The sequence below is a fragment of the Actinia tenebrosa genome, unplaced genomic scaffold (assembly GCF_029948245.1).
Source record: "Actinia tenebrosa isolate PJP-AT-01 unplaced genomic scaffold, QUT_ActTen_1.0 PGA_scaffold3__52_contigs__length_22856419, whole genome shotgun sequence".
Lineage (NCBI taxonomy): Eukaryota > Metazoa > Cnidaria > Anthozoa > Actiniaria > Actiniidae > Actinia > Actinia tenebrosa.
The window spans coordinates 6,084,300-6,109,486 of record NW_028292580.1 but is presented as its reverse complement, the minus strand read 5'-3'; the positions used below and the strand labels follow the sequence as shown (position 1 = coordinate 6,109,486).

Below are 25,187 nucleotides of genomic sequence, written 5' to 3'. Positions count from 1 at the left end.
GAGGTGCCAGAGCTTTGGGCTTCTCCTAAGTCCTCCCGTGCTTTGTCTAATTCGCGCAGGGCCTGATCCACCTGATTTCCTATTTCTTTTATTCTTTCATCTTGATGGGCGGACTTCTTTTCAGCATCGGCAAGTAGCTGACCTTGCTTTGCATATTCTACATCTTTTTCTCTTAACTCCCTTTGCAGATCCGCGGCACGTTTTTCCGCGTTGGTCCTTTCGGTTAAGTTGTGCAGCCTTTCTAACAGGCTTCTAGTAGCACGCTGAAAGCCTCTTAATCTCAAGACGTCACCCCTAACGTTGCCCTCCTCATCAAAGAGGTTTTGCGGTTTTGTCCAGCGGTCTTTGTCGGGAAATCTTAAGTCTTGGACGCTTATGAGGACTTTGTTTCCCTTTTCCGTGAGCTTTACGTCGTCAGCATCAAAGTTGTCGTAGCGCAGCTCTAGCTCTTGCGTCGCCCACTCTATGGTTTCCCGTGCGGCTGCTTCCGGCTCGCCCATGTTTTGAAGCTCTATGTGCTCACGCGGAAACGTGTACTCGCGTGCTTTGGGATGTCTTAAGGCCTTTGCAATCCTATCCCTTAGGGAATCGTCGACTTGTTGGGTGGGAAGCAGCGGTTCTTCGTCACCGTCGTTAATGTCAGCCTGACCTTCCTCAGTGGTGGGATCGAAGTCGGGGTCTGTTCCTTCTACTTCCACTATATATGATAAGCTCAAAGTTAAGTCCCAACGTATTACCTAAGCAGGTTGGCGGACTGAAAGCAGAACGCACCTTTCACCGGGTCACCTTTACCCCCAGCAGCGCAAAGCCAGGGGAAACCCTGTACGTAGGCGTGCCCCGCCTAACGGATAACCTAGTATTGGTTCCTGGTACCTTGGCTTTAAGGTTTGACCTAGCAATACAACCAACCACCAAGGACAAGCGCTATACCGTCAATAACGTGGGTAGGAACCTCGTTTCTAAGATGAGAATCAAGTTCGCAGGGGAATCCCTCTTGGATTTGAATAGGTACGACCTGTACACCACGTATAAGGATCTGTGGCTAACAGCCTTTGACCGTGCAAAAAAGATAGAGCAGGGAATTGGAAGCGTTATTCTTCGTAAGCTTCGCAGCGATACTAACCCCGCGCCTACGGACTCCAGTGGAGCAACCGCAGTAGCAGACGCAACAAGGGTAAAGACCGCCTATGGTAGCAAGTACGTTATCCCTTTGGATTTCGAAGTAATTACGAGTCATGGTGTGTACTACCCCAGGCAGTTATCCGAGTTACAGTTTGAAGTAACCTTGGCGGACACTACGAACGTCATAGGAGGAATGGACAGCGCAATTAGCGGAGCCGTGGATCCCTATTCTATCACCAACTTAGAGCTACAGTACGAAACGGTGTACAGCGAAGAGCTGGCCCGTAGCGCTGGCATGGAATACAGCTCCGGGAAGGCATTCTTATACGACCACGTAGTAATGTATAAGACGTTTAGCTTCTTGGATAAGACGGATGAGGTTATCAACCAAAGCATTAACCTCCCCCGAAGAAGTCTCACGGGGCTAATGCTGGTGTTTGCCAAACCCTACGAAGCCGGCAAGCGCAACTCCGAAGCCTTTCACAACCCCAACATTACCAACGTTGGCGTGAATATCAACGGCGTTCCAAACAAGGTCTACTCCCAGGGAATAAAGCCCGCAGACGTGTACAGGGAGGCAATGCGCAAGTTTGGTGATCAGATATCCCCCGCAGAATTCTTTAATGATAAGTATGCGCTGTGGATCGATATGCGCACCATTAACGACGAAGACCTACATGGCCAGGGTTTGCGGTTGGTAAATACGCAGGACGGCATAACATTGGAGATCAAGCGCACCAAGAACGCCGGTGCGAGTGACGGCGACAAAATAAACTGCTACGTCTTCGTCGTGTCTGACGCGCAACTGAGCGTAGAAATGAACCAACTTAAAAGTGTTGCGTATTAGTGTTAAAATATTTCTTAGATATACGATGCTTCGCGTATTTGAAAACAACGACACCAAACTGCAATGCATAATGCAAGGCGAAACTTTGTACTTCAAAGCAAAGGAGGTGGCCTTGGCGTTGGGTTATGAGCGCCCTAGAGATGCAATTAGAGCACACGTATCTGAGAAATACCAGAAAAAATGGGTTGATCTACAAGGGGCTGCGAATCACCGCTCCTTTACTACGCAACCAAATGCCGTGTTTATATCCGAACCTGGTTTGTACGAACTGATATTTAGCTCCAAACTACCCAAAGCTGTGGAGTTTCGTGATTGGGTCTTTGAGGAAGTCCTACCCGCGCTAAGGAAAACGGGTAAATATGCAATAGAAAGGCGGTTTGGCGGCCCAAACAAGTTAGTATTCAAGATCGAAAATGAAGCCGACCTACACGCGAAGGTCGTCGACTACACACGTAGGTTTTACCCCGATTTCATCATAGCGCCGGGTCTTGGCGAACTTCAAGATTCAGACAGCAAGCGAATAACCTGCTGGCGAAAAGGCTACCAAGCCGGTCAACCCGACCTTTTGATCCTAAATGCGCATAAGAAATACCGCGGGTTGTGTATTGAGTTGAAAACCCCAAAAGGAAACGGCGTCTTATCCGCGAAGCAATCTAAGAAAATCTCACAGCTTGACGTAAATGGTTACCTAACGATGGTTAGCAACGATTACGACATTATCTGCCGTGCCCTGATGGATTACGCGGATGGTATTCGTATTCCCTGTAAGGGCTGTGTAAAGCGGTTTAAGTCCTACGCCACTTTGAAAACGCACCTAAAGATATTCCATAGGTATAATGAAGCTCAGCTTGACTCACTGGCGTGATCTTGTCCACGGTAAAGCATACGAAATAAAAAATTACGTCGTCTTCGAAGACATCGACCGTTTACGGTTAGTCCTCAAAGACTTAGAAGGCAAGGAATATTCCCTTTGGGCGCCGGATTGCGTGCGGTACGTAATTCAGGGTGAGGAATTCACCCACTTACGCAGCCATGGTAAGGTAAATGGCCGATGGAAGTTTGACATTGAAAGAAGAGTCACTCCATCTCCTCTTTGTAGTTAAGCGCGTCTGCTAAAGTCCGCTGCGCTTTAGGATCCGCGGAGCACCAATGCCCCACAAAGGATCCTTCGGAGAATACCCTGTCACAATGAAGGCAGGTGTATTTTTTACGCGGCTTACGAGGGGTAATGCAGTCGGCAGGTAGTTCGCAAGTAATACAGTCCATATATTGAAAGGGTAATTAGAATGCCTCCCAGAAAGGCGGCTGCGTAGGCTAGCATATACCTTTAAAAGGGGTCCTTATTTTTATTTATTATTATTAGATTATGCAAGCGCCCTTAAAAGGGGTCTTTATTTTTATTTATTATTATTAAATATCCTTAATTCATTATTATCGAATATTCTTAATAATAATAAATAAAAATAAGAATGGGATTTGAGACTCTTTGCGCAAACCCTACTTTACTATCTTAGGTCCTTTCTAACTTCTACGGGCTTTCCTTGCCGCCTCATTGCCGGCATGCCAGGCCTCAAAGCGATCTAAGTACTCCTTAAAGCCGCCCTGGCCGTCGTAGAGGCACTGCCAAATATGTTGACCGCTCCTTTGACAGCCGCAGCGCTCACAAGTTGCCTCCCAATGTTCTCTATCCTCCCACCTTACGCCTTCGACGCAGTCAAACTCCGCAAAGCGCTGGTCAATTTCCTTCTTCCGGCGCGTTAACTTCCTTTGGGTTTCCTGCGGACAACATCGTGCAGCAACGTCGCCGTGCTCCTCGCAAGCCACGCTCAGCAGGTCGTAATTACCGCGGCATCGATGTCGGTGCCATTCATCGTTCTTGTCCTCCTCGCAGCGCTCACATACGTTCTTTAGGCAAACGCGGTTATCCACGTGGTAATCCAACATTTGCGCGCTGCTAAAGAGGCGATTACACTCCTTACAACGCCTTTCGCGTGCCTTCTTAGCGCACACCGTCTTTTCCAGGTGGTATTTTAACATTTGCTTCGAGCTGAACTCCTTGTTACACCGCTCACACTCCATATATAATAAGGATTTAATAACCCTTATATGGGATACCGCATGAAGTCCTTAACGGCCAGAAACTATTTCAAAGAGTGTCTCAGAATGTTGACAATAAGGTTAAATCTTTGTTAAGGATGCCTGGAAAGCCCGCAATGGTTAGTAGGCGGCTTAAGATAGTAAGGTAGGGTTGGTGCAAAGAGTCTCAAATCCCATTCTTATTTTTATTTATTATTATTAAGAATAATTAAGGATATTTAATAATAATAAATAAAAATAAGGACCCCCTTTAAAGGGCGCTTGCAGGATTCAAAATAGTAAAGCTAAGACACTCTTTGGAATAGTTTCCAGGCATCCTTAACAAAGATTTAACCTAAACGTCAACATTCTGAGACACTCTTTGAAATAGTTTCCAGGCATCCTTAACAAAGATTTAACCTTATTGTCAACATTCTACAGGGGATATCGCATGAAGTCCTTAACGGACTCCTTAGCCCAGCCCGCCATCGTCAAAAGCGCACCAAACCTTTCCGCGCGCTTCAGACCACACATTTCATCGTACAATTCCTGCACGCGCTCTTTTAACCGATCGATCTCCTCCCTTTGCATTTCTATGGTGTCTCTTTTATCTTTTGCGTCGCCGGCAATCCTTCTTACTGCGTCCACTGGGTCCATCGTATATATAATGGATCCGAACCATATTCCCTGCAATGCTCTGATAGTAGGACCCACCGGCTGCGGAAAGACCCAGTTCGTCGTGGAGCAGCTATTAGGACCCTTTAGATACCGCTTCGACTACATCGTGCTATTATGCCCCACCTACGTGAATAACCGCACCTGGACGGGCATAGGAGTGAAAGATGACGACTTCTTTGTGGACATACTGGATCCTAACGAGTTATCCAGCCATCTTAAGTTCTGGCATAAGCAATTCCCTAAAGATACGCAAACCTTGCTCATACTGGATGACATCGCCTGCGGGGACGACGTAAAAAGACGCACCTCCGGATTAGTGAAGCTCGCCTTTAGCGGCAGACACGACAATATTAGCGTTTGGTTGCTCTCGCAGCAGCTTACCAGCGTCTCCAAGCCTTTTAGGGAAAACATAGGTTCACTTGTCGTATTTTATACTCCGAGCAAGTCTGACCTGGAAACCATCTTAAGCGACTACGGCGGTGAGATATCCAAGGAACAGTTGCATGAATACATGCGGCATTTAAAGACGCACCAACATTCCAAGATGATCTTCTCTTTGAGGTTTCCCTACACGGTTGGAATCTATGATTCCTAATGTATATGGACATTGAGCAGCTCTTAGATGAAGTCCCCACGCAGTTAGATGAAAGTAACCTCAAGGAACAACTTAACATTCTTGTGTCTTCTGGGAAGTGTAAAGAAATGATAGGCAAGGAACTTACCCATGAGCAGGTTAATAAGTTGTCAGAAGAGGAAGTCAAGAAGTTCCATAAGAGGTACGAGGCTGCCCTTGCAAGCAAGACCACGGACGCCGTAGCAGACTCCGCTATCCGACTTGCGACTAAATTGCTTGGACTTGCGCTGCCTATAGACGACGTGGAGCAACTGCAGAAGGACATAAGCGAGGACTATGTTATCGCCCAAGAACTTAAGATAACCTGTGGGTGGTTGTCTTTGAAGTGCGGTAAGTTAATGGCAGTCGCCTCTGCGGCACTTCACGTAGCTCAGCACGTCGACTTGAAGGAGGTACTAGGTTCCTTCGGAACATCTTGGAAGGACTTCAAGAAGGACAGAGAAGTCGAAAAGGTCTTCCAGGCAGCACTTGCTGAGGTACCTGATCAAGTCGCCTCAAGTACTTAGTCAAGTCGTTGTCAAGTCACCTCAAGTACTTAGTCAAGTCGTTGTCAAGTCATTGTCAAGTCATTGTCAAGTCGTCATCAAGTTACTTGTCAAGTCCTTCAAGTCCCTTAATATAAGATGAGTGGCACCGAAGAACAACCACCCGTAAAAGATACCAAGATTACCAAGGCTAAATCTCCGGGCAGAGTCGCTGCCGGAAAGAAGCTCGCGGAGATGAATAAAAAGAACAAGGCAAAAAAGGAGGAAAAGGTGGAGGAAGAGGAATCCTTTATTAATCCGGGATACGTCATTGGCGCGTTAGGAGTCGCTATAGCAGCAGGCAGCCTCTACTTACAATGGCGGGCTACGAAGCCAAAAGTAAAGTGGGAGGCCGCAACATATCACGCACCTGTGGAACCGGCTGTTAGAAAAAGTAAGATCCCTGAAATGGAATAACCTTCTCGCTTTGTAATATAATGTCGACCGCGTTGTTGAAAACTGTTGAAGAAGCAGCTATCATTACTTCCATCGTTGCGGGTATTGGTTGGGTAGGTAAGAAAGTGCTCAAAGAAGACTTTACTGAAGACCCAAGCAAGAGCTTCGCTAATTTTGCTAAGATGACGGCTGCCGTTGGCGGGGCTATCATGCTAAAGGATTACCTACGAAAGGAAAAGTACCTGCCTACGGCGTAATATATAATGGCTAGCGTGGTCGTAGGCGGAGTTATTGCAGCTTTAGCATTCACTGGAGCTAATTATGGTGGTCAGTATTTGGATAGATTAGTCAGAGGCGACAAAAGCGGAGATTTGGCCGCCGAAAGGAAGAGACACGACTTAGCGCTGGAGAAATATCAGCGGGACGTTGCAGCTTGGAATGAAAAAAGACAAGCTTACAGGGATTGGTTGGATAAGAACTACCAAGACAAGATGCAGGCAGACAAGAACTTCGAAAATACAGACTACGCCTTTAAGCTCTATGCGCAAGCACACCCCGACTTTAGAATGAGAAAGCCCCAGTTTAAGAATTACTACCAGCCTTCTAAGAAACAAAAAGACAATGAATTGGTCTTCGTAGGAGTCGCAGGGCTGGCGGGAGGCGTGGCCTTGGCGTATCTAATATAATGATCGTCTTTTTGGAAAGCGACAAGAATAACTTTACTACTTATCTGAATCCTCCCATCAAAGCCTGTAAGGTTCGGTTGGTTAGTTGCTCTTTGTACAATTCTTGGTATAATTTAATTAATGGCTTTGTCATCGGAACTTCCGGCACCAAACCAAAAATACCAGATTCCCATTACACCCCCATAACACTGGCTAAGGAGCTAGCAAAGCATGGATATACTCTTACCACAGGATTACCCCATGAAATGAAATTCAAGAAAGGTAGTGGAAGCGCTAATCTAAAGGACAGTTCATTGGTAGAACTCCTGGGCCTTACTAGTACCACGATAAATAGCGGTAATACATATGACGTAAAATGGAAAGTCGCATCCTCTTACGAAGTCTATTGCGACTTGGTCAATAGTTACAACAATGGAGAAAAGTCTTCTCTTATGTCCAAGTTTCTGCCCAAAGGTAATCCATTTGACCCAGTAGAATACACTCCCATTTCTTTGAGCTATGACTTGTCTAATTTGGTAGAAAGCATAAACATCACCATTAAAGTGGACGGAGAGACGGTGGATTTTAACGGACGCAAGATCAATCTTGTCCTATCCTTCGCTTGAATCAAGCGAAGCGCGATTCTATTCATATAATGGGCCGCGTAGAGGACAAACTCAAGAGGATTTACTATGGGCCTGAAGGCTATTGGAAAGGAGCGTCGGCCATCAAGAAACTCGCGACCGCGGCCAGGGTATCAGAAGAAACGGCTAAAAACTGGCTAAGAAAACAAACCCTCTGGCAGGTTTATCTTCCCGTGCCTAAGTACATTCCCAGGCCCAGCTTTACCGTAAATGTCCCCAATGAAGTTCATCAGGCGGATTTGCTCTTCTTACCACATGACAAGGTGAGAAAGAAGACCTATAGATACGCTTTGACCGTAGTTGATATCGCAAGCAGATACAAGGACGCCGAACCCATAACCAGCAAGGATTCTGGGGAAGTCGCAGAAGCCCTAGGTAGGATTTATAAGCGCGTCTTGAAATGGCCTAAGCTGCTGCAAGTGGATGCGGGGACAGAGTTCATGGGCGTGGTTACCAAGACCCTGAAAGACCACGACACCAAGATTAGAAGAGCCAAAGCTGAGTACCACAGGGGTCAGAGCATCGTCGAAAGATTCAATAAAACCCTGGCTGAGCGTCTCTTTGGATACCAGTATTGGAAAGAGCTGGAAGATCCCTCCAAGCGCAACAGGGAATGGACTCAGAGGCTCCCCCAGGTCGTCGCGGCTTTGAACAACGAGGCGGCCAGGGCTACGGGAATAAAACCCAAGGATGCCATAAAAGAGAAACACGTGGAACACAAGTCCTACGTCAGAAGTTCAAGGGCGGTCGGACTAAAAGAAAAAAAGCTCCCCCGCAACATAGTGGTCAGATACCTCTATCAGCCGGGGGAACTCGAAGGTGGCAGTAAGAGAGCCACGGATCCTAACTGGTCTTTGGAAACGTATGAGATTTCGAAGTCCGTCACCAAGGAAGGGCAACCCGTGTTGTATTACCTAAATGGCCCAAGTCGCGGATTTGTCATGGAAGAGCTGCTCATAGTCCCCAAAGACTCAGAGTAGTGCTAGCTGCCCTTCAAAGTAGCGCAGCACCACGCGCCCGATTGCACTCTAGGCATGTCAGTCTTACATTGCCTCTACAATGGCCGCGTTTATTATTTATGCGATCCACGGAGAACTGCTGATCGTCATTTGGGTCAAACCTCCATAGTAGAGGTATGTTACATTTGGCACACCTTGCCCCTTTCTTATAGACGTCGTCCGCGCATAGGTCGAACGTCATATTTTTTTCTTCGTCGTGTCTTTTGTAGCGAAGGAGTTTCTTAGCAATGTTCTCTTTGGCTACGTCCTCTGGGGTGCGGTCGTAGCGCAGTTGCGGACCCCAGGCTCTTTTTAACTGCTTGGCATATTCTACGCGGCTTACGGCAGTGTAGATAAGGTTGCTCCAACACAGCCGCTGGTCTATGATCCATAAGGTTTCTTTTATGGTAAGCCCTTGCGCGCTGTGGACTGTCATGCAATAGCCTAAGCGCCAATCTGGATGGGAGGTTATTTTTTCCACCTTTTCTATGGGTACCCAGGCTTTGTCATGCGTTACCGCGTTCTGCAGTTGGATGTCGGTACCAGGTACCCAGACGTCTCTTTTTTGCATGCGGGTGTCGTGGGGTTTATAACAAACAGGTACGGGATGCGTAGGGAAGCGCTCTCGGTGTATATTGAGTAAGTCTTTCTGTATGCGAGACTGTGCTGCGCGTTTGCTGCTCAGCACCAGATCCTTTGGATGCCATGCGTAAAGGAAGTCCTCGTATTTCTTCGCTCGTACGCGTTTGCGCAGTGTTTTGCATTGGTCGGCGTCACTAAGGCCCCTTAATTCCGCTTTCAGGTTCCTTACTTGATCCTTGCTGCGGTAGTCGGCGTTAATTTCTTCAGAGTAGTCTACGAACCCCTTTAGCCATTCGTGGGGCATCTCTCCGGCTATTGGAGGAGGCTGGCAGGGATCTCCGGCGAATATTACTTGACACTTTCCACGGAGGAATTCTACGAATTCTTTGAGGATTTCTAAAGGAACGGTGCAAATCTCATCCCAAAGTATCACCGGAGGTATGTCGTGGATGGCTTCTGGTACCCACTTTTGGCCATTCCAACGGAAGAAGCTGTGGTAGGTCTGCGCGTCGTGGCCCATTTCGCAGAGTTCTCTTTCCAAACGGTGCGTTGGCGTTAGCACCTTTATCTTAGGAAAGAGTTCTAACACACGCGTAGTCTTACCGCTGCCTCCTGTACCGTAGAGGTAAGAGAAGCGTTGGTAGGAAATGGGGTCGGCAACCGAAGGCAGTGGCTCCCCGGTTGGTTCCACGCTACCGCAAAGATGTTCTCCGTGATATTCTACACGTTCTCTCCATGCTTTTATCTCCTCATCTTTAACGCGCCATTGACCACTTTCCGCCAACTCATCTTCGGTGTAGAATTCTTTCATCTTCTCTAACACTTCAGGCTTTACGTACAAGGAATCCGTGGCTACGCGCGGAACGTCCTCTTTGTCAAACCGTAGGAGCATCGCAAGTAGGTTAATATGCGCATATGCTAACATACTCGCACGCAGGTGGTAATATTGCGGCCTGTGGTCTTGGTAGTAACAAAGTGCATTCCATGTCTGTTCTTTCTGACCTTCTATGAAGTAGTCCCATTTCTCCACAGACACCATTGTTCCTTGTTCGTGGGCGCGCTTAATAAGGAAGCTTAACTCTCCTTCGTCTGTTATCAGGCGTCGCTGCATGTGTTTCTCGCCCTCCTTAGCGCCCTGCGTGAATTTTCCTATGACAACGCGTGCTGTGGGGTTGTGTTCTGGGAGCCATTGCGTAAAGGCGCCATGACAGAGTATGGCTTCATGCGCCGTGTATTTTAAAAGCTTGCGCTCTTCAAAGAACTTCAATAGAGGTACGGGTATCCATTCTTTCTCTTGTAGATGCTTCCCGTACCACGCGTAAATTATGGGATGTAAGTCTTTAGCCAACTTCCAAGACGTTAATCGTACGAATCCAGTTGCTGGGGCGTCGTAGTGACCGTCTAACGAAACGCGGAAGAATTGGGAGTCTGGATGTCCGTAACGGTCGTAATATTCCTTACAATCCCCTAGACCTTTAAAACTTGCAGGGTAACAGTGTTTCATATCCAGCGACACATACTCATCTTTGTCGTACTCCATGTTCCACAGACCACCGTGACCGTGTTCTACACAGGCTTTGGCTATGTCTCCGAACTCTTTTGGGGCAGGTTTCCATCCATTTCTTTTCTTTGCGGCTAAGAAGTCCAAGCTGCGACTGCTAAGGACCTCGTCAGAGAGGTCTTCCCCTAAGGTCTCACAGGCACTTTGAATGCGCTGTTGTTCAATTTCGGGTCGATACAAAGTGCCGTCTTGCGTCATAAACTGACTTCCTTCTGAATCCATCAACCAAATGGAATTCTCATGGATTAACTCTGCCAATGGAGAATTCTTATAGACCTTCGTTTCCTTCTTTCTTGGGAATCGCAGTTCGCGCCAGGCGTGCCCATTGTGCTGGTAGATGACTATAGGCGCACCACGGCCCCCATATTAGTGTGTTCCGGAGTAAATAAAGCCGTCGGTGATATCTTTCACATGGATTCGCCTCTCCAGCGCCGTTTCTAACTTCTTGATGTTGTCTATCGACCCTCCGGTCCTATTAGTATTTTTTTCCCATTTCCTGATGGCTTCTCTTCTCTTTAAAGTCAGTTTACCGCCCCGAGAGGAGTCTTCAAAGAACTCTCTTACTAACTTCCCTACGCAATTACCGGGATGTCGCATCGGTTTCAACTTCTTAACGTCTGGCGTCTTTATCTTGTACGCACCGTAAATGACTACGGTAACAGGGTAAGCAACCTCGTAGAACAGCATGTCTATTCCTACCAATGCTCCCGGGCGTGTGTTTTCGTTTAAGACAAACAGGTCCTTCTTACCAGACGCCCTGATAGGATTGCGCCCCTTTTCTATCATCCACTCGCCGTCTAAATACTTTATGAACGTTAGCTCCAACCGGTAGTTACCTTCGGGTATTAAGTTAATTATTCTTTCAGCCCTTTCTTCTGTCATCGTCTCGTCCGTATCTCCCTCCATAAATGTTGTGAAGGCAAAGTCAGCATCCAGGCGATCCCACACCTGAGTTCGCAGTCGGCGCACAGTTTTATTTCGAATGCTTGTGATGGTGTCCATCTATATGTAAAGGATATTTTAACCTCCGTTTGCGGTTCGACAACTAGCAGCAGTAAGGACTTATCGCGCGGCTTATTCCCGCTGCCGGCGCCTTCCTTAAACCGCCTGTAAAACCCGTAAATCTTTGACATTGACCGCGAGTCCCCCTTACTGCTGCTTTCCTACAGTAACGCAATCCAATAACAACAAAGGCCTAATATGATAATTTTGCACAAAACCAATTCAAAAGAGGAAATATTGAAACAAAACTGAAACTCAAAATTATATAAAATTGATACTGCATTTATGACAGCTGTTTGTTACGATGAAACTATTTACGTTGTTCACATTTATATTTACTAAACAAGCTTTATATCTTATGTTATGTGTGATCTTATAGTCATTACTGCATTGTCCAAGGCGTGAAGCTTGCTAGTTGTCTAGACGAGCGGCTTCGTTTGTGTCGTAAGAAATAAACGCGTGTTATGTTTGACGGCTCCATTCTACAAATATTGTGAAATAGGGAACTTTCTTACCATTGCGCGATGTCGAGCTAGCTGGTTGCTGCGTTGGTGAAATGGCTTCGTGCGGTTATTCTCTCTTGCTTCAAGATCCTATACCTTGTGGAGCAAGCTGGAGGAATATCGACAATATACAGTGTACTGCTTTGAGTGAGTGTGACAAAGACATAACGCAGCACCTCAAGACCTGTAAATTAGTGGCTGATGATTTTGTTAAAGACGAACAAACACTTCTACTTGCAAGAGCAGGTAACTGATGTTGTTTCTTTCATAACTTTCATACTTTCCGGTTCCCTGCTAGCAGAGTTCATCCACGGGAGACGCTATTAGCATGGAAACTCTACGGCAACCCCAAAAGCTAACCTTTAATCGTGTTTAATTTTAATTGAAGGAGTTTTTCAATCAGATGATTCGAATCTGTCTTTGACTATTTGTCCACACCACCGGGATGCCTGTGGTGCTCATTGGAAATGCGGGAAAGTGAGGTGTCCCATTCCAAGTGAGGTAGCTTCTCACAAGTCCTCTGCAAAAGGAGATCGTAGTGTTAACAGCAATGAGTCACAGTACATCTTCTTCATAACGAAAACATTGATCCCAGTAGGAACACGTGAGTTATAAATATGCATACTTTTTTAATATTATCAGAATGACTATAACACCCATAATGCATTGCTAGTCAGCAATTCCGTCTATTGTCTACATTTGACAAAGTCGGGTCGTTTACATATATCATTTTTGATTATTATCAACAGTAATTTGTAAAAGATGCAAAGAGCAACTTGCCGATAAAGTGAAGGATTTGGTTGACACAACTGCTCGCAAAGGAACATCCCATGTGGATGACGCAACTGAGGGCTTCGATAACCAAGAAAGTAGTGGAGAAGAAAGCGTGCAACAGGTATGCGTATTTTGTCGTATGAAATATATGATTTAATCAGGGGCATAGCGAGGTTGGGATTATGAGGAGGGGGGGGGGGGGGGGGGGCGTGTATGTACCATTTTCCCGCCAAATCCACAGGAATCCCGCATGAATTAATTAAATTTTGGTGCCGAAAGCAAACTTTTTTTTTGGCGGGGGGCACGGGCCCCCCATGCCCCCTCCCTACGCCAGTGGATTTAATGCTATTTCAAATTACTTACAGTTGTACCTTTTTTGCAGGGGAGCGATAAACAGGCTTCTTCATGCGACGAGCTAGAGAAGAAAATGGAGAAGCTTGAGCTTAAAGATGAAAGCTATTTTCTGTCGCCAGCTGAAACCACCAGCACAACATCTTCCGAAAGTACCCCATCTAGAGGATATCATGAGCTTGGCCAAAGATTTAGACTGAATGCTTTTCTTGAGGAGTGTAAGTTACAACCAATTGAGAGACCTTGGCTTCAGTGGGATCAAGCAAGTGAGAGAACAAGAAAACGTTATGTTCAACGGTCAGCAGAAATAGTTTCTTCTGTCCTCCATGTCATTTACCCTGGAGCTGCCATCAATTTGTGGGAGGAACTTCAAAAGTCCTCGAACATTTACAATGTTTTAGGAGCGACTTCAACTGGTTCGTCTGCCGCTAATAATAGCTATTTGGAAGCTTTAGCTGAATCCTATAAAAACGCCACCAGTTGGGATACGCGCAGACAGGTGTTGTCCATAATGACAGGTGTCGCAAGCTTTCAAGAATTGTTGCAGTATATTCCAGGATTAACACAATACCGCTACACCAGCGCGAATTTACATCGACAACAGTATGGTAGAGCAGCACCGGTGCCAAAAAAGGACGCTCCACGGCTGCGCATAGACAAACAACAGTTGGACCATTTTCTTTGTTATGTTACAAGTCCACACCTAGTGCAGGATCTCCATTTGGAGAAACACATTTGAAGTTGTCCTCAGGCCAAATCATTCCCGTACCCAATGTCATCAGAACCATGGTGCCCCAAAGGATCGTTAACCAGTATAAGCTGTATTGTGAAGAAAAGAGCTTTGTACCGAACATTGCTTCGGATTCTTAATGAATGCAGCGCCTCTGTACGAAAGTCATTACAAGGACTTGATAATTTTGCCGCAGAAGGTGGTAAAGCATTTGAAGACCTTCTTGATCTTTTAGACATGATTTCGTCCCTTGGTTGCGATGAGGAGAAAATAGCAAAATCGAGAGAAGCTTTGAAAGCAGGAAAATTATACCTTAAAGGGGATTACAAGGTATGTGATTACTTTCTGCTATTTGAAAGTTTAAAATCTACCTTTATAAAACATTATTTATTCAAGTGTTTTTTTCCTTTGTTCAAAAATCGTAGGTACATGTCAGCGAGGAATCCCAGATCGCTGACCATTGCAGCGTATATGCTACAAGCGATCCTTTAGACAAAACCCTGCGAAAACGATGCAAACACAAGCATGACAAGAGTTGTGAGCATTGTGAAGCTCTGGATAGTGTAATCAAGGACATAGAAGGACTAATAAGAGAAGTTTCGTTTCCAAGCAACGACGAGTTAGACGAGGCATTGTACATCCACGGTACAGCCAAACGTGCAATACAGTCCTGGAAGTGCCACCAGCTAAGGTCAGTGCGTCAAGACCAAGCACGACATGACATCTTAGACACCATCAACAATAGCACCGTACTCATAATTAATGACTGGGCCATGAAGTTCATCCCCCATATGTATCGAGAATCACAAAGCGATTGGTTCGGGAAAAGGGGGATATCATGGCATATATCCGTTGTCTATCGCCGAGAACAAGGTGAGCTACAGTGGCAAGCATTCATCCACCTAATTCAGTCTTGCAGCCAGGACAGCCCTGCTATTGTCGTCATAATGAAGCACGTTCTCCAGACCTTAAAGAACGAGCACCCCGAGATCAACAAAGCCTATTTTCGTCAAGATAATGCGGGGTGCTACCACTCCACCACTACGATCCTCTCCTGCCCTACCATCGAAAAAGCTACTGGCATCAAAATACAAGGTATCGATTTCAGCGACCCACAAGGTGGGAAGGGAGCCGCCGACAGGTTGGCTGCGACCGCCAAGTCCCATATTCGATTATACATCAACGAGGGACATGATGTTACAACAACCCAGGAGATGAAAGACGCGCTGTTGTCACATGGTGGAATTGCTGGAGTAAGAGTTGTTGCAGTTGACAGAGTCGACGAGTCCAACCTCGTGGAACACAAAATTCCAGGAATTAGTACGTTGAACAATTACGAGTTCCGTAACGGAAAGCTTTTCGCGTGGAGAGCGTATGGCATTGGCAGTGGCAAAGTAGTAATGAAACAATTGAGGAAAGGTAATAAAATAGTTTAGATTTACACTTATAGCATAAGGTGTGCGATTTATTTCTCGTTCTTTTGCAATTTATAGATTACAGTTACCAGTGGCTCGACGCGCAATTCTCCCCAGGAGACTTTAGAACAATGGCTGTGAAAACTGCTAAGAAGACCAAGCCTACAACGACTGAAGAAAGCACTTCTGACCCACAACAAGAAGCAGCAAGCAACCTGTATTCGTGTCCAGAGGATGGCTGCGTTAAAGTCTTCCAAAGGTTTGTTATAAGGAATTGCTTCACGGTTTATTCATTTTACCCGTCAACTTATGGTGCATAATTATCTCTTCATGACAGGTACTCTAATCTTGGGCGTCACCTATCCCTGGAAAAGTGCGAGAAAATGGTTGAAAGGCAGTCTTTGTTAGATTTAGCAAAGACAAAGTACGCATTACGTTTAGAAGAGGGAGTTGGAGTCATCCCAACGCTTACGGCTACCTTGTCTGATAAGGAGGATGCTAATCACCCCATACTTGAAGAGGGATGGTCGCTGAAGAAAGCAACCAAATCTTATCGATTTAACGAGAAACAAAGGTCTTTTCTCCTTGCAAAGTTCAAAGTCGGTGTGTCTTCTGGACATAAGGTCGGTGCAGAAGCGGTGTCAAAAGAAATGAGGAAATGTGTGGGAACAGACGGAAAGAGGATGTTTAGAGTATCAGAATTCTTGACCGCACAGCAAATTAAGGCGTTTTTCTCCAGACAAGCAGCGAAGCAAAAGAGTTCCTCAGAGGCTGATATTCTTGCTGCTCAAGAGGAGACCAACTTCAGCAACGCCCAACAAGTCATACTGTCATCTTTTCAAATTGGGCATCCCATTGCGTACGAGCAGTACGACGTATGCGCGATGGCGAAGGACGATTCTCTATATAAATTAAAGCTACCGGTTCTGAAATTAATTTGCAACAACTTTGACTTGCACCTCACTGATCCAAAGGACAGCCGAAAGAAAGCGCCCTATGTTGCCCTTTTGAAAGAAATGGTAGCAACCTGCCTGTGTTCTACTTTATAAATATTGAAGATTCTCCCTAACCCCAAACCTTCCGCCTCCTCTAACAACCCCACCGGTTTTCTTTGTTATTATTGTTAGCCACGGTTGTTTTTCGCTAAATTGATCGTGAATATTAACTCTGTCACAATAATATAGAAATTCGAAGATTAGCTAAACAAATAACACATCTACTAATCGGGACGGATATTAAGGAACTGATTACAAACAGCTAACAAACGGCTTAACAAAGGTCAGTAGCCGTACTGACTAAATTTACAATTAATTTAAAATTTGTTTGAAAATATTAGTAATCGCATTTGGCCTTTATTATTGATAAATGCAGTATGTATCATGTTCATATAATTTTGAATTTCAATTTCGTAAATAAAGACAATATTGTTAGGTTGGTTGAGGACAGCAGCGGCATTTATCAAGTAACGGCTGTCACGTATTATTGCCGTTAATATCGATTAAAATCGTTCATTTGTTTCGAATTACAAATATGCAGAGTTAAATACATCGCTGTATTCAGTTTTGTTTCAATATTTCCTCTTTTGAATTGGTTTTGTGCAAAATTATCATATTAGGCCTTTGTTGTTATTGGATTGCGTTACTGTAGGAATGTAACTTGTAGTCTATTTTTGCAGGTCAGTACCTAGATTCTCGAATATTATCATCTTAATATTATAAAACGTATACCTCTGCTGTCGAATAACAAGCAAAAATTAATACGACAGTCATCTATAAGCACAGAACATTTTTTTAGAAGCCGCTAAGGCCTATCATCTCGGTAACGCTCAAGTGCGAGATTGTGTTACAATAGGTCAAAGTAGTGCTTAGAACTCTTTCTCTAGAAGTAAGGCTTTTAGCGGGCCAAGTTAGAAATTTTGTGGTGACTAACTATGATAATTGGGCTTCAAGGGCAAATTATTTTTTCTGTAAAACTGTATAGCGCATTGGAGAATTATTGCATTGAATTTGCCCTTAATTCAATGTTTTCTCTAGCGGCTCCGAACTGCCCTCAGCATAGTAAGAAAATAAAAATAAATAAAACGTCTTTATAGCTCAAATTATATGTGTTGATAGCTTAAACATCGGTAAATCAGTTGTGGGATTTTCAGTTTCCAACGGCCTTTCGTCAGGTCGTGAGCGATCATCAAATATGCTTCATTTTCCACCCATTTGGAAGGCTGCCAGACGCCGTCGTACGGGAATTTCAACTTTTCTCAATTTCGCCAAAAATAAAAATCGGCCAAACTTTTTAATGCTATTTTCGAAAATAGTTTACCATAAGGGTCTTTTGGGCAAAGTATGGAGAAATTGAATTTTTCACAGTTGTCCGACCATTCTCGATTTTTACAGACAGTCGCTCTTAATTCGTATCTAACTCTCAGAGTTTACGTCTTTTCTCGCGTATAAACTCGGCTCCCTGAGCCACGCTGCTAATTCGTATCTAGCCCCCAGAGCTCACGTTTTCTCGCGTATAAACTCGGCTCTCTGAGCCACACGCTAATTCGTATCTAGCTCCCAGAGCTCATGTGTTTTCTCTCGTATAAACTCGGCTCCCTGAGCTACACGCTAATTCGTATCTAGCTCCCAGAGCTCATGTGTTTTCTCTCGTATAAACTCGGCTCCCTAAGCCACACGCTAATTGGTATCTAGCTCCCAGAGCTCACATGTTTCTCGTGTATAAACTCGGCTCCCTGAGCCACGCTACTTCGGTTTTGCTCAAGTTCGTTCTAACTGTATAAGCTAACTAGCCCAACCCCGGCTGCAGCGGCAAGAACTGCAAAACTACACGTGAACCCGACGTTCTAAAGGACTGATAGAATGAAATTAAAGACTATACCTCTGCTGGCGGGTTTTGACCATCACATTCGTTGTGCGCGGCGGGAATTTGACCAGGAATTTGATCAGGAATTGGACCAGGAACTTGCACAGGGGCTTGACCAGCTGGGCCGACGGGTGCTAAGGCTGGTGGTAAATCATCTCGGGCGGCCATAACTCTCTCGCAAGCTGGTGACGGTGGCGAAATAATTCCGAACTTGCCCTTCCTTGCGAGGTAATGCGACGAAGCACGTGTTTCGGGTTAATTTATACTGCTCCGCGCTTATTTATTTAGTGAGAATAGCATCTTCTTGCATCACTAAAAGACTTTCAAAATTCGCGGGCTTCCTGTGGAAAATTCAAACTTTGACGAGAGAAAGCCACGAATTTATCCAGATATTTTGACTCCGAAAACAAAAAAAGTATACAGAACGTCGTACTTACATCTAATCTTCAATAATCTAAAGGATTTTTGATAATAAATTCTCCATAAGAAGGGGTTTTTTGGGCTTTTTTAGCGAAAACTTATGTGCCGTCAGTTATGCTTGCATCCGAGCGGGCCTGAACACGAGAAAAGGGATCCAAAACAAGTCCTCTCCCTCCCTCTCCAAGTGTTTGTGGTTCATTACCACATGTTTCCCAACCTCACACCCCGTGAGTCTTGCATTTTACTTCCGGTTTTTTTAACCAATCAAGAAGCGGTCGCCTATTTTTGGCTTCGCGAAACCGGAACCGGCGATTTTCGCTGCCTTTTTGTAAACAAACGACTGGTAAAATTTTGTTCACTTTCGAAAATAAGAATTTCTTCGAGAAAAAGAATATCTTATAGCTATAATTACAATCAGAAAGCAAGATTTTGGTATGTATATGTGGAAATAGTGATATAATTTATCTCTTTTTAAGAAAGTCATGTGAAATCCATTTATACGGGAAAAAAAAATCTTTAATAACGTTCAATCAACGGGTTTTTATCAAAATTTGAGTTTGAAATTGGAAAATCGGTCACTGTTCCTGAAATTATGCAAATATTCAATGACGACGCTGTAAACTGCTGCTTCAAGATAACTCCAGAAGTAATCGGTCGCATAGTAGCAGATCTATATGGGAAAAAAGTTAGTGTGAAACGCATTGCAAAAGGAGTTTCAAGTTTTTCAAACTACGTCAACCTAAGCGTGAAAAGATCAAGTACTGTAGCAGGAATATCAAATAAGTTTAGTGTTTGGCAACAGATAGTTGGATGGGTGATAAAAGAAGCAAATTCTACAAACATGGAATTACTAAAGATGACGGAACTCATTGTAAACAAGACGCAATTAATTTTACAAGTATGCCTTGATTGGGAAAATCATTCATTTGTTGTGACAGGAAACGGGTTTTGAGATGACAAGCAAGCAACTTGAAGTTCATCCAGAAATTGTGAAGACCGAAAACTTAGAGCTTATTCTTTCATTTCTGAACTCATTTGGAATATGTAATGGCATTGAATATGACAGAGGCGATGCACCAGTAGACTTGAAAAGATATAAGGCATGCAGCATTACGAGAGGCAAGCAAGACTACCAAGAAAAAGTGTTTAGCAGAAATTGCAAGATTTTTTCATCAAAGGAACATTTTTGCTGTTGCGAATGCTCAAAACTTGCATCAACCCTATCGAAGAGATCCATATATCACCAAGATAACGAAATCATAAGTAAACACACAAGAAATGATTACCTAACAAGGGAAGAGCTTGAGAAAAAAATCGTACATATCCAAAAAGAAAAGGAGTTACAGAAGAGGTTAAAAGATTGGGAAAGGCAGACAATTGAAGTGACGAAAGAAGATGACAAAGATTACTCTACAATATTTAAAGGCAGAGATGCTGCCAAGCTGTCCAGTGAAATGAGACTGCTTTTTGACCAACAAGCAATGGCTTTGAAAAGCTCATCTTCAAATGGAAATAGGTGGCATCCCAAGTAAGTGCACACATCTGTATTGTGTTTCAATCACCAGACTAATAAATAAAAAAAATCAGGTATTAGAACCCCCCTCCCTCTGCCCCAAATATTGCACCATTATCATGAATAATCTTATGTGATATGTTACAAGATATCATATTACTGCATCTTTTCCTACATAGGATTATCAGGTTGTGCATTGACTTATATTCAACATCTCCAAACGTCTTTCACAAAATCAAAGAACATCTGGTGTTGCCGAGTAAGAGATTGGTGAGGTAAATTATCTTATATTAATTCTTTCCCATTTAAGCAGAAAAGTAATTGTTTCAGCTGAGTAAAACCCTACGTCGATCCTTGCTGATCCCTTAGCAACCAGTTTGTGCTTTGATCCCTACATATTTAAAGCTCAAGAGTGTTAAAACTGAAATATTCAGCCGAATAATTTTCAAATATTCCAAGGTATTGCCGTTATTTGATTACCAATATATATGAAATATCATGAAAGGAGTAAAAACTATTTTAAATTGTCTTTTTAAAATACTAGGTATTACAAGAATAGTATGCCTAGAACATCAGGCTGGAATCCTAGAGTCATGAAATGGTGCCAAGATGAGGCCAAGAGACTGGACCTGAAAGACGAAAGCATGTGGGGTGGTTTAATATTTGATGAGATGACTATCCAGGTAGCCATAATAATATTATGTCAACAAAATGATCGATGACATTATCTTGTTAGATTCATGCAAACACAAATTCTGATTTCTATCTGTCCAAATTGAATTCTCTTGCAGATTTATCATGTAATAAGATAAAAATATAATTTTACATACTTTTAGTGACTAGGCTCCAGTAGTATTTATAAGGATTTTTCAGTTCCAGCACAGACAAAGCAGTGATATGCTAAAAAAGAAGAAAATTCAAGAATTCGTTTTTACATAGAAAATATGAAAATATTTTATAAATAACACAAAAATATATTTCTAACACTCATTCCCTTTATCGTTTGTATGACAGGAAGACTTACAATTTGTAACTGACAATGGAAAGCAAAAACTAGTAGGAGGAGTATGTTTGGGACGAACTTATGAAGACATGAAGATTCTCTCAGGTATTTCTAGGTCTGATAATTTGAAAATGAGATGTGGGATCAGGTCAGTCTGACAAAGCAAGTGAAACTTTGATGAGAAAGATGTGCTTCCATAAGAATCTTTTTTTTCTTTAAATTAATTTTACTAATGTTGATTAATTTTTTGTCAGAAACAACCTTGTGCAGATTATAACCTTATCACACACTCTTTGACAAAACAGCTGTATCATATTCAAGCCCACTTTTGAGATTATGCTTTATTTGATTGGCACATTGCAAAATAAAACATGATAATAATAATAATAATAATAATACTTATTTATTAGATAAAGGACATACCGAGGATTTGCAGCATACATACGCAAAGTAACAAACTATTCATTCATGAATCTACTAAACATTGAAACTTTTGTTTGACAATTGTTTATCAAATCAATAATTTGAAGTGGGCTCTTACATGATATAAAACAATATAATATGTGCCAGCAGATGCTCACCTCTCTTCTTTACAATTAGCTATTGCAAGTGGGAAAACTGATTTGGAACTGTGATTGGACCAATGGACAGTACTTGCAGGTATAACACCAACTAACACTTGATTTCTCCCTAGAGTGGAAAGAAATGATGAAATATCAATCAATCTCCTCCTGGCTAGCTCATTTAATCTGGCTGAATACTGTGAGGGTTCAATGATGGGTTCAATCTTAAACAACAACATGATAACACTTGAATATCTGAGTGGCAAATAATGAAATGGCAGTTTCATCTCATTCCAATGTAAACCTAATACACTGACACAAGTTAATTAGTACTAAGTTGCAACAGTCAACACACTAGTCTTGTTCTTTATAACAAAGAATGTTCTCACAAATTATTGAACAAAATTGATTTTTCTAATGAAAATATCTTACCACCAAATGGCCTGCCATCCAGCTTCAAATTCAACAGAATATGCTGGCTCTGGTGACCATGTAGCCGCAGTTCCCTTGCTTGCCAGCAAACAACAGGCTCAAGTGCTACTTGGTATCCTGGGATATCCTCATCTCCAGTTGGTTCGACCAAGAAAAGGTCTTCAATTTTACTAAATACCAGACTTTTAATAGCCTTAATGCTATTTTTAGACAATAGCACTTGAGCCCTTGATGACCTCTACAACAAGAAAAGTAGAGAAAGAAAATTGTTTATCATTCTTTTGAATTCCATAAACCGTATTGGTTAACATTTACAAAAAAAATCTGTTCTAGAAAAATCCATGGATTGACAACTATCGAACAAAAATAATCTCCATGCATTCATGTAGCAGACCCATACCAGGGGGAATAATGGGCTGTCCCTCTCAGAACTTGAACACCTGAACACAGACAAACGAAACTCTGAAGCAAATAATAAATGAAATAACTAGTGCAAATATTTTTTTTGACACTACTGTGGGCCTGAATGACGCTTTTTAAGCACAATTGATATTACTCTCGAAATTATTCTTCTAGGCCTACCATCAACCCGACAAATTAAAAATGCAATACACAATTGAAATTGTACAAACTTTTAAATTCTCATTAGAAACTAGAACTCACCCCATTTTTTCCCAATTCAGTAACATTCAGTAAAGTTTGCCAGCCCTCATCTGATATAGGTACTGGCAATTTCAGCAATAGAAGCTGCCAGTACGGGACACTCATATTCTTGACTTGTTTTCCCAAAATTTCTGTTGGGAGAATTTCCTCTAGGGTTTTCTCTAGTCCTAAAGTCTCCTCAACTTCCAAAATCACGTCACGAATGACTTTCCTGCTTTCACCAGGCCGTTTTCCCCGTGCAAAAACGCAGCATCTAGCCAAAACACTGTTTAACTCTTCTCCATTCTCGTGACAAATCTTATGGATTTCTTTAATGATGTTGGTACACTTGTCCCTTATCTTTCTTTTTTTGTATTGAGGCTCGTAATCAGTGCTCTTCTATTTTTTGGAAAGAAATGACCGAATTAGAAGAGGACGACTAAGAACTCGAAGACCACAATAACGGGGATACTTTTGGCGCGCTTTTTTCATCTCTTGCGAATGACCCATTCGTAAATGACTCTGAGGAATTACTTGGTGACTCAGGCATAGGTAGCGAGTCATCTGAGCTGCAGCCTTTGATCGGAGTGCTAGAACACGGTTTGGAGCTTGGAATCGATGGCGAATGACTTTTTGGCGGGATAAAACTTGCCTGGTTAATTGTCTTTTTAACCGCCAAGAATTCCTCTGATTTAAGGAAATTCGACTCGTTGAGACTCCTTCGACGCAAGTTCCCAGCGATCAAAGCGAAATATGTTCCAACATAAATTTTTTCTGCTACAGCTTTGACCCCAGAGTTGAAAAGCTTCGCAAAGATCAGTCCGCCATCTTTTTCTCTTAAGTTTCTTAAGAGACATGAAGAAACTTCGTCGGGAAACAGCTTGAACACGTCTGTTTGACAAAACTTGTTCGGCGGAGCACAGCATAGATCAGTCGACAGAGCGTACCAGTTCCTGTTAGGATCAAGATCCTGAGAAAACACTTGGACTGTATGTACGGAAGGCATAATCAGTGGAAGACCAAAACTACATCCTCCTTTGCCGAGTACTTCAGTGATCATAAATTTTGAGTTTACCGCGTAAAGACTCGTGATCGCCGAATAAGGCTTAATCCAATATATTTTGAGCTTCGTCATTTCCAAAATTTTATGTCAACACGACAACACTTTCCTGATTACCTTAGCACCACGACGATACTTCGCTCTCGCAGCCCTAGTAGCTCAAGGCTTTGATCAAATTAACTCGTCTGTCATTCTGTGGTTATTACCATGGTAACATAGGGATCCCAATGTTCGCAATAAAATTGGGCTTGCGGCTTGTTATGTATTCTAGGGAACCATGTAAAATCCTTGCAAATATTCTACGGGGATCATGTAAAACCATGTAAATATTCTATGGGAACCATTTAAAATCTTTGCAAATCTTTTAATATATATATTTAGGCACTGCCTAAAAGCGGAGCTCCCGATACGGAAGTCACAGGGAGAACAATTTGAATGAAACTGAAAGGTAAAAATAAGATCGGGGAAAAAATATTCAATTATTTTTTATTCGAAATGATGATAATTTCTCCCATAAAAAAACCATGCAGTGAAATCGAATCAAAATGCACTACATCGTTTTTTGTTTTTTTTTTTGCGCGAGTATATTCTCCCACTTAGCAATTTTGTACACAACTTACCACCACTAGTTTTGCTAGTTTTGTTCTTGGAAGTTTCTTTGACAAAAAGTTTTCCAAGGCCGACAGTTTTAGGCTTTGAATCTCTTTTACTTAAAGAAAAACGAGAGCTAACTACAGATAATCCAATACAATATCAAGTTTAGTGAAATTTACCTCGGATGTCTTTCATTGAGATCAAAAATTAGGACAAATCAAGACCAAAATACAGACTTGAAAACTGGTTAAGGTGAGCAAAAAATGAAGTTTACTTAAAAAAACAGAGCTTACATTCATTTAAACAGTTGACAAGAACAACTGAGACAAAATAAAAAATAATGCAAAAGGCAATGCAAAATACAAAATGACTCATTTCTTTGGCAGTGAATTGGCGTTTGTAAATGTTTTTGAATATTTTTTAGCTTTTTAGACTGAAAGTCTGGTAGGTCTTTATACAATAACATCTTTCAGCAACACAAATTTAAGCTGATTTTTATAATCATACTTGCTCGAACAGCTTAATAAACAGTTGAATATTTGGTAAAAATGTATATTTCATTTAATGATTAAATAAATTATCCGTGTAGAAAGATA

At 42.8% G+C, this 25,187-nt stretch overlaps 1 protein-coding gene across 1 annotated transcript; it reads left to right on the top strand.

Annotated features, from left to right (window-relative positions):
• Positions 1-14,208: 14,208 nt before the first annotated feature.
• On the top strand, positions 14,209-16,551 carry LOC148908299 (uncharacterized). The gene is made up of 4 exons (XM_089035825.1): positions 14,209-14,417; positions 14,513-15,506; positions 15,581-15,761; positions 15,840-16,551. Exons 1-4 carry the CDS (start codon positions 14,325-14,327, stop codon positions 16,549-16,551), a joined length of 1,980 nt encoding a protein of 659 aa, XP_088891951.1. The 5' UTR covers positions 14,209-14,324.
• Positions 16,552-25,187: the final 8,636 nt, after the last annotated feature.